This window comes from Sus scrofa, chromosome 5 (assembly GCF_000003025.6).
Source record: "Sus scrofa isolate TJ Tabasco breed Duroc chromosome 5, Sscrofa11.1, whole genome shotgun sequence".
NCBI classification, from domain to species: domain Eukaryota; kingdom Metazoa; phylum Chordata; class Mammalia; order Artiodactyla; family Suidae; genus Sus; species Sus scrofa.
In genome coordinates, this window is record NC_010447.5 from 88,909,887 (window position 1) to 88,922,595 (window position 12,709).

The following is a 12,709-nucleotide window of genomic DNA, read 5'->3' on the forward strand; positions in this document are numbered from 1 at the left end:
TGTCCGTGCCCTTCTTTTAGTTAAGCGTCTGTCCCAGATTCTTAAAAACAACAATCACCTACTGCTTGTTCCCACCTGTTTGTTTTCCAAATGTGTACGACATCAGGATCTGTGATTTTTTTGTTTTCAGCCTGGGCATCCAAAAAGTCAAAAAAGTATTTTATAGCAAATGGGGCTCTGCTGTTGGGTAAACTCCAAATGCTTCTAAAAAGCTTTTCGAGCACAGAGTGAATGGCCACCTAAAAGACAGAGCACATCAGACTTGGAAGATGAACACAATAGTGGTTTGGAAAACATGCTGAAAAATGAAATCCGAGTTCAGAGATAATGATGTACAAAACAGAAAAACACGCTAAAAAGAAAGTACGTAAAATCGTCAGATGAGGCCAACACCCCGCACAGTGTAAGACAAAGATCCTGAAAATCCGGGCTGGGTTTAGATTTGGTTCATAAGCTTCTTGCTGATAACAACATTGTTTAGTCACCAGGGAGGCTATCTCAGAAATCTCTGGCAGTTGAAATGACAGTTGTAGGGCCATATACATAAACAAAGAAGCCACGGATGTTTGGCTTTTATTAGGTTCAGCCCAGAAAAACTCAAGTGATGTTGCTCGGTGCCCAGAATTTTCCCTGTGGCGTATATTTCCATCCTAGGGTTTTACTGTGTACTTTCCCAAGCATTTGACTGTTCTACAAAAACCAAAAGGGCAGATGAGAACATCAAGAGGCTCTGGCTGTCCTCTCCACACTAAACAAATCTCCTAAACCCTAAGCGGCCACTCTGCTCTAATCTGAAGCAGCGTGTCTGTCCAGCGCGTAGGGCCAGGTGCAGATAATAGCATTCCTATTGCTAGTTATTTCAGGAAAAAAGAAGATCACCAGACTTCTGTTCATCCCACTAAAAGCCAGATGAAGTAAAATTTGCGCCCGACTTGGCATTCCTCTGATTTTCACATCTGACACTTTGATCTGTGAACAGAATTCTTCATTTCAAAATGACCTCCCCACCTTTCATTTTATTTGCAATTCAGAGAGGGCGTTTTATTGCTCATCTATAATAACAAGTAAACAAAAAGGAATCATTACGCTGTCCACCTAAAAAATAACAATGGTGCAGTGGTGGGTAAAGGGACTCGGAACAACATTAAATCCTTGATTAAAGATGCTACGGTAGAAATTTAGAAAGTGCTTTATCTTTGCAGTTTATAAAAAAAGAAGGGGGTAGGAAATGTTTACAATTTAAACTTTCATTTTGCTTTGCTAGAAGGCACAAGGGATTTGTAACATTTTCACACTTCAGTGGAAATTAAGTCAAACACATCATACACCCCCAAGGTAGCCGTAAAAGCGCTCCCAGAACCATAAGTGTACCTTGGTGGACAGCAGCTTTGTCAGGTACATTTCTTTTACTTTGAACTTGTGCTTCCCTCGGTGTCTCTTTCCCTGCACATCTTGGAATGCTTCCGAATCTGGTAAAATCTAAAAAGAAGGCAGAGTCGAAGCGTTACCCAAGGAGACGGTTTGTGCTGCAGAAGGCATCTGATCCAGCAGGAGCACAAGAGAGCCCGAACTCACCAAATGGCAGTGGTCTTCTGAGTATTCCACATCTGGACGCCATGGGAAGGAGAGAAAACAGTGCATTAAAAAAACAACCACAGGCGAACTGGCCTTCTCCTAAGATTCCCCTTGCTATAAACAGAAGTGTTACATGTGCTCTTCGTAGCTATATTCCCCCCGCCCCCCGGTTGTGTCTTAAGACCTTGATAAGGACAGTGCAAAAACAGGAGGGTCGGAGGGTGGCGTCGGAACACCCCGGGAAGTGTTCAGACAGGCTGAAGAGCGTTTGGGGGTGGGACAGGAGAGGTTCAGGTCCCATTCATTGAACACGTGGACCTGGAACGCCTACTGTGTGCCAGAGGCCACTAGGCAGGCAGCAGTGTTCAAGACCGAGCTCCCTGCGCCCTCATGGAATTCACATCCAAGCCAATGAGAGACTCATACAAATTGCGAAGTTAATATTTATATCCTTATGATAAGGGTTGCGCGACAGAATTACATGCTAAGAGAGTGTCTAACAAGGGACTGGCCTCGCCCGGGAGGCTCTCTGGGGAAGGGCTGCTGGAGCCGAACCTAGATGAACGGATACTGAGCCGGGCCAATGGCAGGACGGGGGGATGCCAGCCCTTCTCGGATCTGGAAGAAGGTCACAAAGGAAGTGGAGAGCAGCACAGAACTAGGACATTCAGGAAGAAATGGGGCTGCGGAGGGAGTGCTGGGTTCAGGGAAGGGAGAGATTGAGGCACCTGAGTTTTTGCTTTGACGATGTCAGAGACTAGAACATTTTTTTTTTTTTTTTTTTTTTTTTGTGCCCACACCCATGGCACGTGGAAGTTCCTAGGCCAGGGATCAAACATCCACAGCTGCCGCCCTGCCGGATCCTTAGCATGCTGCACCACAAGGGAACTTCCAAGACTACAATATCTTGAAATGCTCATGGAAAAATGTAATGGAGGGGAGGAAAGCAAGTGCAGGGGAGAGGAGAGATGCTCTGGGGTCAGAATGCTCGGAAAGTCGGGAGCATGGAGAGGGACAGGCCTTGCTGGGAGGCAGAGCAGCCCTGCAATGTTGGGGAGCGAGGAGGAGGGGCTGGGCAGAGGCAGGCAGGGTGGGAGATTAGGCCCTGGCCTTCGAGGACGGTCTCATTTCCATTTTCTGTGAAGGCCTGGGTGAAGTCGTGGGCTGACAGGCAGGGGAGTTTGGGGGGTGGGCAGAGCTTCGAGGAGCGAAGGGAGGAACGATGGAGAAGCACAGTGTGAACAGGCTACGGCGAGGGCCCTGGTCAAGACGGGCGCCAGGAATTGACGGGCTCCAGCTGTGCTGTGCCGCCTTCCTCCTGTGGCTGCTCAGCTGTAGGGCAGGAAGGCTCGCAGCTGGGCTCATCCGGGGCTGGGCTGGGATTTTCACAGAGGATGTAGTGAAAGGACAGGGGGCAAGGGTTTTGGAGGGTTAACAGGAAAGGGTCGAAATGACTCGCAGCTGGACGGGACCGGGAGGAGGCAGAGGTGCTGACTGCCCCCAAGTCCCATTGAGTGATCCAAATAACAAGCTCTCAAAGGGGCAGCCTTCGAAGCCGGGAATACACAGCTCTTGCACTCATTACAGCACAAGGCTCCACTCCCCCTGGACCAGAAGACAGCCACCCTCTGAAAGATGGTGTCTCTCCCCAGAGCCTGCCATAGGGATAGACAGGGGGTGGGGGCGGGATGCCCCAAGGGGTATCTTACAACCTGCCAAGTTGTCCTGTCTAATTGGGAGCCCTGCCTTTCCCGTTGGCACTCCCGAGGTGCAGGGACCTACCAGGCTGCTCCTAGCGCTGAATCCAGGAATCCGGAAGCCCCAGCTCCAGCTGCGCGTATGAGCAGACCCTCGCCCTGAGGCCCAGAGCCTTGCTGAGACTGAGCACGATGGCCTTGGCTTGGGTATAATTTCTCGGGAGACAAACGTGGACGACCCAGGGACATTCTCAGGGCACTGTCACAGTGTTTTCCTGCCCCGAGGCTATCAGGGCGGTAGGAGAACTTGGAGAGGCTGGCCTACAAAGCTCTCCCCCAAAGCTCCCTCTGTCGTTTGTCTCTCGCTAGGAGATCTGGGCTAAGGGAATTATCTTGTTTGTTCAGAGCTTGCAGGGCTGTGTGATAATCTGCTGGCTTCCCTCCTTTCGCCAGGGGGGCTCCCCTCTCTTAGCCCCCATCCTATGGAGGAGCTGGGAGAGAGGCGCCATGGCTAAGATTTAGGGCTGTTAACGACAGCAACTTCCTCGGGGCGGAGCAGCCCGAAGCAACCCTGTTTCCAGCTCACTCTCCGTCGGCCTCAGGACCAGAAACAGATGGAAAGGGCTCTTCTCTGCTCTCAGAAAATTACATGGCAACAACCCAATCTCATCTCTCTGACATCTGAGAGGCAAAGAGGGGTGCTTTAAAAAGGTGAGTGAGAACAAAAGGTTAACCACGTCATGTCACTTACCGGAAGGGAAATTCGCTATCTTCTTGAAGACCTTTATAGTGGATCCATTTGAGATCTGAAAGCAAAGATAAAAAATACATGAGTTTTCAAAATTTAATGTACTTCTCAACTTTACCCAGGAATTACATGGCTGGATGGATCTTACATTCTCTCACTTATTCAATGAAATATTTATCAAGAAGTCCTGTGTTGCACGCACTGGAGGCCGAGGCTATAACAATGAGCAAGACACTGTCTCTGCCCTCAAGGAGCTCCCGGTCCTGTGAAGGAGGCACTGGTGCTGTGAGAGGCAGTGAGGCAAGTGCCGGAAGGCGGAGGCCAGGATACTGTGGGACCAGCCGGAGGTGGGCCAGCCTTGGACGAGGGGAGGACTCAGCAGTGCTGGGAGGCACCTCAGCCTCTCGGAGGTCTGGGGACATTTGGACCACGTTCAAGTTCGAGCTTCCCACGATATTAAATGCTGAAACTGGAGGTCCCTTCGTGGCACAGTGGTTAACGAATCCGACTAGGAACCATGAGGTTGCGGGTTCGATCCCCGGCCTTGCTCAGTGGGTTAAGGATCCGGCGTTGCCGTGAGCTGTGGTGTAGGCTGGTGGCTATGGCTCTCATTAAACCCCTAGCCTGGAAACCTCCATATGCCGCAGGAGCAGCCCTAGAGAAGGTAAAAAGACCGAAAAAAATAAATAAAACAATGCTGAAACAACTTTTCAAAAACTGGCCTCTAAAGCTGGTCCCTACCCTCCAATGCAGAAACTTCACATCTAGGTATATACGTGTACATAAATACCTACACATCCTGAGAGTAAATGCCTCTACTGGAAACAACCCAAATATCCACCAGTATTAGAATGAGTAAGTTACCTTGAGGTATTTCATAAAACAGGGTATGAGGAAACAATGAAAATGAGCTAATTACTGCTACGCGCCACGTGGGTGAAGCAGTGACAATGATGAGCAAAAGAGCCTGATGAAATGCAAGGCATACTGCGTGATTCCAGTCACAGAAATCTTAAAAAGAAAAGTCAAAACTATGATTTAAGTGTTTGAAGAAGAGAAGGGTGGTGGTGATTAGGGAGGTCCAGGAGGCAGCGTCTGTGGCGCCCGTAATGCTTTCTGTCTTGATCTGAGCAGGAGTTATGAGAGAGGCTCGCTTTGGAGTTCCCCTCGTGGCTTAGTGGTTAACGAATCCGACTAGGAACCATGAGGTTGCGGGTTCGATCCCTGCCCTTGCTCAGTGGGTTAAGGATCCGGCGTTGCCATGAGCTGTGATGTAGGTCGCAGACTCGGCTTGGATCTGGTGTTGCTGTGGCTCTGGCATAGGCCGGTGGCTACAGCTCCAATTCGACCCCTAGCCTGGGAACCTCCATATGCTGCGGGAGCGGCTCAAGAAAAGGCAAAAAGACAAAAAAAAAAAAAAAAAAAAAAAAAAAGAAAAAAGAGAGAGAGGGGCTCACTTGGTGATAATTCATCCATCAGGACACTAACAAATTGTTTTCTTTTTTGCATGTCTTTATTTTTTAAAATAAGCTTGTAAAAATCATAAAATTGCATATCCTTTAAAATAAAAACTTTAAAATGTAGGAGTTCCCTAAATTTTAGGAGTCGTGGCACAGCAGAAACGAATCTGACTAGGAACCATGAGGTTGTGGGTTCAATCCCTGGCCTTACTCGGTGGGTTAAGGATCCAGTGTTGCCGTGAGCTATGGTGTAGGTCGCAGGTGAGGTTTGGATGCCAAGCTGCTGTGGCTCTGGTGTAGGCCGGCGGCTACAGCTCCGATTGGACGCCTAGCCTGGGAACCTCCATATGCCTCGGGTGCAGCCCTTAAAAAAAAACACAACAAAAAAACACCTTTAAAATTTAAACATGACAGTCAGGAAAGTATTTAATGTTCACTAATATTAAGTGTACAGCTCAAGAATGCTCACTTTAAGTATATACCTGTGTAAGCATTACGCATATCAAGATATAAAATTATATTTCAAGGTCCCAAGAAGTACCCCAATTATGCCTTCTCAATCAATAACCACCCCATCCTCAGCCAGAGGTAATCACTTTTTGACTTGCATCACCATTGATTAGTTTTCTCTGTTCAGGCCCTTGAACTTCATATAAATGAAATCATTCAGTGTACTCTTGTGTCTAGCTTCTTAAGGTCAGCATAAGGGCTACAGTGTTTGTTAGAGCTACCAGCAGGGTGTCCTCTTTATTTTTATTTTATGTTGTGCCTTTTTGGGCACACCCATGGCATGTGGAAGTTCCCGGGCCAGGGATCGAATCCAAGCTGCAGCTGCAACCTACACCACAGCTATAGCCACGCCGGATCCTTAACCACTGCTCCACAGCAGCAACTCTCAGGTCATCTTCTGATAAACGACCATGTATTATTTTACGGTGGGAATTTACTGCAAACAACTGCCACACAATAACAGGAAAGAAGTATGGACACACGCTGCAATGCGAATGAACCTCAAAAACATGAAGTGAAAGAAACCAGTCCCAACAGATCGCCTATCATATAATCCCATTTACATAATTTGCCCAGAATAGGCAACTACAAACAGAAAGCACGTTACCAGTTGCCTGAAACGGGTTGGAGGAGTGAGGAATGGCTCTTAACAAGTTCAGCGTTGCTATTTGGAGTGATGAAAATGTTCTAAAATTAGATGTGGTGATGACTGCACAACTGCACAGATTCCAAAACCCACTGATTGGGACACTTTTAAAAGGTGACTTTTATGGTATATAAATTGTATTTCAGTAAGCCGTGGAAAAATTGCCACAGATCGTTTGGCAAAGAAATGCTTTTCCCACTCTGACACAAGCGGTCAAGGTCCATGTTCAGCCTCTTTTGGAGATAAAGCCACGCGTTCGCACCTGAGGCCCTTTGGGACCATGGAACCCAGGCCCAGGGGCCCTTAGTGCACCGCTTCCCCGCAGCCAACCGGGGGACTAGGTGCCAAGGCCAGGTGAAGGCCCTGCTCCTGGGAGGAGCAAACTGCTCTGGGGGACTAGCCCACAAAAACGCATGACCAGAAGGGCATCAAGAAGCACCAGTGTCGGGGAGACACCAACCCTCACCTGCCTCTGGCATGTGGCTGGGGGGTTAACCCTGTCACTTGCGGACATTATCCACCCGACATCTCTAAGGCGGTTCTGGATTCTGATAATCATTTGGACCGGACCTCCCTCGGTTTGAACAGAAAGAAACTCAGAATTTCTCTTCCGGCCTGTGGCACTTCGGTTATCAGAATGTATACAGCTGCTCAGCAAACACCAAAGGATTAAAGCCTCATCTCCTGCAGGTCGTCCCCACAGAGGAGAACAGGAGGAGAGCCAGCCCTGGAGAGGGCCCCCGCACGGCGTCCGGCCAGCGGTGTCCCACCAGCTGTCAGGTGAGGCCAGAGGCCTCCAGCTGCTGGTGCTCAGGCCATCTTGTGGGGAGGGGTCTGGGCCGGGGCTGCCTGGGGCCATGGGCCTCCACGAAGGGTCTCAAGCACGGATCCTCCACCCTTACCGAGCTCTTGGACTCTGCTCTTCGCACCAAACATCCCCCCTTCGCCCCTCGAGCCATGCACCGTTTTCTGGCTGATTTTTCAGTTCTCTTCCCTCTCTGATGCAATGAAAGCAAAGACCCCGTGCAGACGCCCCCTTAGCAAGACTCAGACACCGAGTTGATGAGAAGGTTTGAACAGAGACACAAGATTCCTCCCCATGAAGAGCTGAATAGGCTCCGTTTCTAAGCCAATAAATATCTTTTTATAAAAGGAAGCTGGTGATTCATTCTGGGTAATTGTCAAAGAATGAACCCCAAATGGATCCCGTTGAGTGTTGAGCCAATACTGCGCTACTGTCAGACGCCTGGTTTTGCCCGGAGCGAGCACCCTTCCTCTATAATCACCGCGCCACGGAGGGGCGTTCTGAGAAGGAACGCAGCCAAAAGTTCAAATGTCTTTTCAGGAGCTGGCAGCCACTGGCTGCTGGCACCGTGCTCAGGCCTTAAGACAAGGCAGACGCGGCTTGTCCCGGGGAGATTTCACTCTGAAATTATCTCCCGAGAGCAAGTGTAAAAGCATTTTATTAGCGGATGCGTGGTGTGTGTGTCTGTGCATGTGTGTGTGCGAGTGTGTTGCTAACTTTCACAGCTGCTCTGGGGCTGGAACATCTCCGCTCCCCGCCACGTGATGCTCTGACAATGTTGTAAAGATGGAAAACTCGTTTATTTACAGATGTTTGGGGGTTCGTGGCGGGGGAGAGAGGGGTTCCATTTTTCTGTCTGGCACAAGTCGGCTGCTGCAAAGCTAAGGACAGACACGCCTTTTCGAAAAGTACCACAGAATCCAAAGTGTTAAAATTGTGATGCTGTTTGTTCCATCTGAGGAGGTCCAAACGCTTTCCTCAGAGTGGCTCATTAATCCTCCCGCACTCCTGTGAGCAGGGGCATCCTCTGGGCCCTACTTTAGGAATGAAAACCAAATTAAATCAAAGAAAGATTAATGTCACTAGATGGATCTGTGGCAGGAATGCTTCCCCAGCCCAGAGCAGAACTGGTCCGCACGGCAGTTGCAAATTAAATTCCCTTCCTGTCTCACGGTGCCCTACGATTCCAAATGCCAGGGAGGCCAGACCCCCCCCAGTGACGGCTCGTCCGTGTTGGAAAGAGGCAGAGATGACTTCGGAGTTGTCCACCATCAGAATCAGGAGGTGTGACCCCAAAGGGAGAGGGGGACCCTGTCATCCGTTTCACGTTGCTCCTGAAACAAACACGACCCATCCTCCAAACCATTTGCAACTGCAGGGGAGCTTTCTTTGTGCTGAAATGCTCTCTCTAAGCCACATGTTGAAGATAACACCATAAAAAAAAAGATTTTCTAGAAATATAAGATTGCACTTGTATTTAACCTGATGAAACGCCCATGTGTGTAACGAAAAGTGGTCAAATATTAGCAATTTCACAGAGTTGCACCCAAGAGGAAAGCCCGAATTTTTGCCTAAGAACTTGATGGAAAATCATGAAGAGCGTCTGAAATACCGTGATATGTTTTCCTTAAAGAAAAAAGTCTGAAAACACCAGGGCCAATACAAATCAAACACCAGGGTCAATACATGGACGCCTTTACGGGTATCTGTCATTCCTAAAATGGTATTTTGTGAAAAGAGAATTCTATTCAACCAGCGTTGTCCCAGCAACCGCTCATCAATACTGCTCCCCGCCTTCCCCGTAGCCCTTCTCGCTGACACCCCAAGGCTGGAAGCAGATGAAAAGGGAATCTATTTTTTAACTCAGGGCCAGACGGGTGACCTTCCTCAGTCCTTCCGGAAAGGAGGCTCGGGGCTCATCAGAGCATCTGGAAGGGGCCGTCAGAACATTCTCCATGGGTACATCTTATCACACGTGATGTTCTCGGCACCCAGGACAGAGCTCTGAAAGATTCTTGAAATGGGTGAAGATGCGGTGTAGCTGCTGCTGTTTTCTTGTATGCTTGGAACTAGCCCGGGGCCGTGAGAGCCCTGGCTAGTCCTCCAGCAGCTTGGCCTCCACCAGGGTGTGTGCAGAGCCGGGAACCAACTCGCCATGCCTTGGTTGGGCTGGAGTTGCCAGCTCTGGGTGCCTGAGAGAGGTTTCCCTTCTGATGAAGGCAACTATTGTCGCATTCAAGGAGTGTTGACTTTCAGGGATATCAAAGAAGGATGAGACGTAAGGAAGCATGCGGATAGACGCACGGATGTGAGATTCATCATGAGATGTGAAGAGCAGCTGTTCTTTCGAACTTGACATCAGAGAAGGTAACTACCAGGACTTCTCATGCGCTCTCCAGCCAGACTGCTTCCGAGGCTTGGAGCGCGGGCTGCAAGCCTGGCTCTGAGCAAGGTTACCCCCCGTTCCCGTCCAGCCCTGGGAAAAGCCACCGTCTCTGTGCAATTCACTTTGCAACTGCTTCCAGCCCTGGGGCATCGCTGAGGAGAGCTTCGGGAGCGTGGCCAAGTTTCTTAGCCTCCCGGTGTCTCAGAACGGGGATAACGAGGTATCTACCACACCGGGCTATACGGAGGGCAAAGGAGTCACAGTGCAAACGCTCCTAGAACAGTGCCCGGTGTACAGAAAGCGCGCCACGTGTTTATGAAAGAAGAACCTGATGTCTTGCTGTAAGAGACAGACCAATCCCGCTGGTGTCACAGAGGACACACCTGACCAGAAGGACCGTCTCAAGCAGGCCCTTTGGAATATTCCTGTGTGCTCTGAATGTCATGTGCATGACACTGGCATTAGCAGTGGCTCCTTTGGCACCGGCCCGTTCCCGTCACAGTGGTTAAACGTCTTTTCTGCCCTCAAACCTAACAGCTCAGAATGAGAGGTGTGATCCGTGGAGACCGTTTCCTGCCGGACACAACACCTGTCCTGCACACTTGATGCCACCCCCACAGCAGAGAGCGGCTGCAAGAACACAGTCCAGCAAAAGGTCACACAGGGGGCAGATGCAGAAAGCGCGGGCGGGGAGGGAGAAAGCATCCTGCCAGGGTGGCATCAGGAGAGCGTCCCCACGCCCCTTATCCACACACACGGACGCACCCAACTGATCCCACCTGCTCCAGAACACAGCACCGTCCCCTGCCCACTCAGTACACACACGGCGGCCAAGTGAGGAAGCCCTCGGGGCGGGTTTAATTATAGGGGAGAAAGATGCCTCTGGCTTTATGCATCGTGTAAAGACATCCGCTTTCCTCCTTGTCGGCACAGGACAGAGAGATCTGAGCCGAAACTTGCCGCCTTCAGTGCCCATCTACTGGAGAACGAGGGCAATGAAATGCCACCATCACAGGCTGCTTATGCACCGGACCCGTGCTGGGCACCGGCTGCCACCGTCACCCCTGAGAAAGCGACCGTGCCGACGCTCAGGGCTGGCGAGGATGTCATCCTGCCGGTGACAACTGGGCTTCTGGGGGCTGCCTCTGGTCCATGAGATGCTATAGCTCTGCGGTGCCCTCAGATCCCCTCTAGACACCTGTTCTTCAAATTCGCGGACAGGAAATCATTCAGAGGAGGCCAGCGACACTGTGTTTGCCCTGAGGACAGAACAAGGCGCGAAGACACAGGCTCCCGCTCCAGCAGCGGGGACTTTGTTTAGACAGGAGGAGGAACGGGCCGTCACTAAAGATTAACTTTAAAACCGAACTAATTTGGGCTAATTGGAGGGAGGTGAGTCTGAATCACTTAAAACTCTGAGTTAGACCCTATTTTTAAATGAAATGCAGTTTTTTTGCTTTCAAGCACTTACAGTGACTCAAACTAGGGCGCTTTAGTAAATGAATAAGAGTGATCATTAGCATCTTGTCTCTTTGGAGGGAAATGCGAGTGTTGGAGGAGAAAATTTTTCTTTAATGAAAGGGCAAAAGCAAGCTGCGGCGCAGCCCTGTCAAATGACTCCCGAGTTGCAATGTGCAGGGGCGCTGCTAAACGGAGTACAGATTTAAGGTGGCTGAGGGCGGTGCTGGGTCGTTTTTTCCAAGCGGCGTTTGAAAAACAGGGCCTTTGAGATGGTCCAGGCACAGAGAGCACGGGGCCGGTGACCTCCCCAGTTTCCGTCAAGCTCCCTGCGTTTATTTGCCTCGCGGCTTAGCTTTTTAAACACAAGGAGAATCCTTTAAGCCCTGGTGTCCTAGTCTTGTCATTTGTTACCACCATGTGGCAATGCTAGGCTATGAGGCCAATAAATCATTTGGACGGGAAGTGACTACAGGCCGGATTAATTTCATTATCATCCTTAAGCAGATAGGTGTCTGGCGTGGCCGGTGTCTCTGGCGAAGATGGATGTCCTGTCTCCTGACAGCCGTCCCGTTGCCTTGCACATGGCGCTGGTTCTGCTTTCCCCCACTGGACTGTCTTGTCCTGCCTTTTCCTTTTAAAGGCAGAGGGTGGCCACACCCGCTTCCTCTGGGGCCCACCCCAGGCCACACAATTGCCAGGGGACACCAAGAAGCCTGACCAGGGTGGCCCAGGCCTGCACAGCTGAGCGCAGCAAGCACATTGTCAAGAGCCCCGAGGAGGGTGTTTGTGGCTGCGTTTCTGCCAAACTTGCCAAGAAAAGCGCACTACCCAGATACAGGGAGAGGAGGAGATGGGAGCTGGACGGCAGCTCTGAACTTCAGACTGATGCCATCATAAGCGCCCTCGAGGAGGTCGCGTCTAGTATCCATGAGGACGCAGGTTCGATCCCTGGCCTTGCTCAGTGGGTTAAGGATCCGGCGTTGCTGTGAGCTGCCGTATAGGTCACAGACATGCTCAGATCCCATGTTGCTGTGGCTGTCATGTAGGCCAGTGGCTACAGCCCCGATTCAACCCCTAGCCTGGGAACCTCCATATGCCTCAGGTGCGGCCCTAAAAAGGAAAAAAATACTAATAAAAAATAAGCGCCCTCTAGCAAGCACTTCCCACCCGTGACCCCAACCTCCTTCCATCCCGTTAGATTTCCTCTGGAGCAGTGCTTCGCCAAATGTGGCCCACCCAGCTTTCAGAAAGTTCCCTGGGGATTTGTACAGATTCCCAAGGCTAAGATCGACAGTTCTTAGCAAGATGCTTCCAAGGCTGGGAAGCCTAAGCTGCAGGAGGGTGAGCACAGGAGCGAGTTGTTCAGCTGCCACGTTCTCTGCCAGGCGCCCTCGAACAAAGGCTGCAGGGGCAGCACCCCG

General features: G+C 50.4%; 1 protein-coding gene across 3 annotated transcripts in view; it reads right to left on the reverse strand.

Annotated features, from left to right (window-relative positions):
- Window positions 1-12,709, reverse strand: part of PLXNC1 (plexin C1) — a 155,600-nt gene that overhangs the window by 9,649 nt on the left and 133,242 nt on the right. For all 3 annotated transcript variants that reach the window (XM_021092759.1, XM_021092758.1, XM_021092757.1), the window contains 4 exons: window positions 4,024-4,078; window positions 1,576-1,607; window positions 1,372-1,479; window positions 76-239 (listed from right to left, as the gene is read on the reverse strand). In XM_021092759.1, the coding sequence (XP_020948418.1) occupies window positions 76-239; window positions 1,372-1,479; window positions 1,576-1,607; window positions 4,024-4,078 (359 nt within the window). The remainder of the gene's footprint in view (window positions 1-75; window positions 240-1,371; window positions 1,480-1,575; window positions 1,608-4,023; window positions 4,079-12,709) is intronic.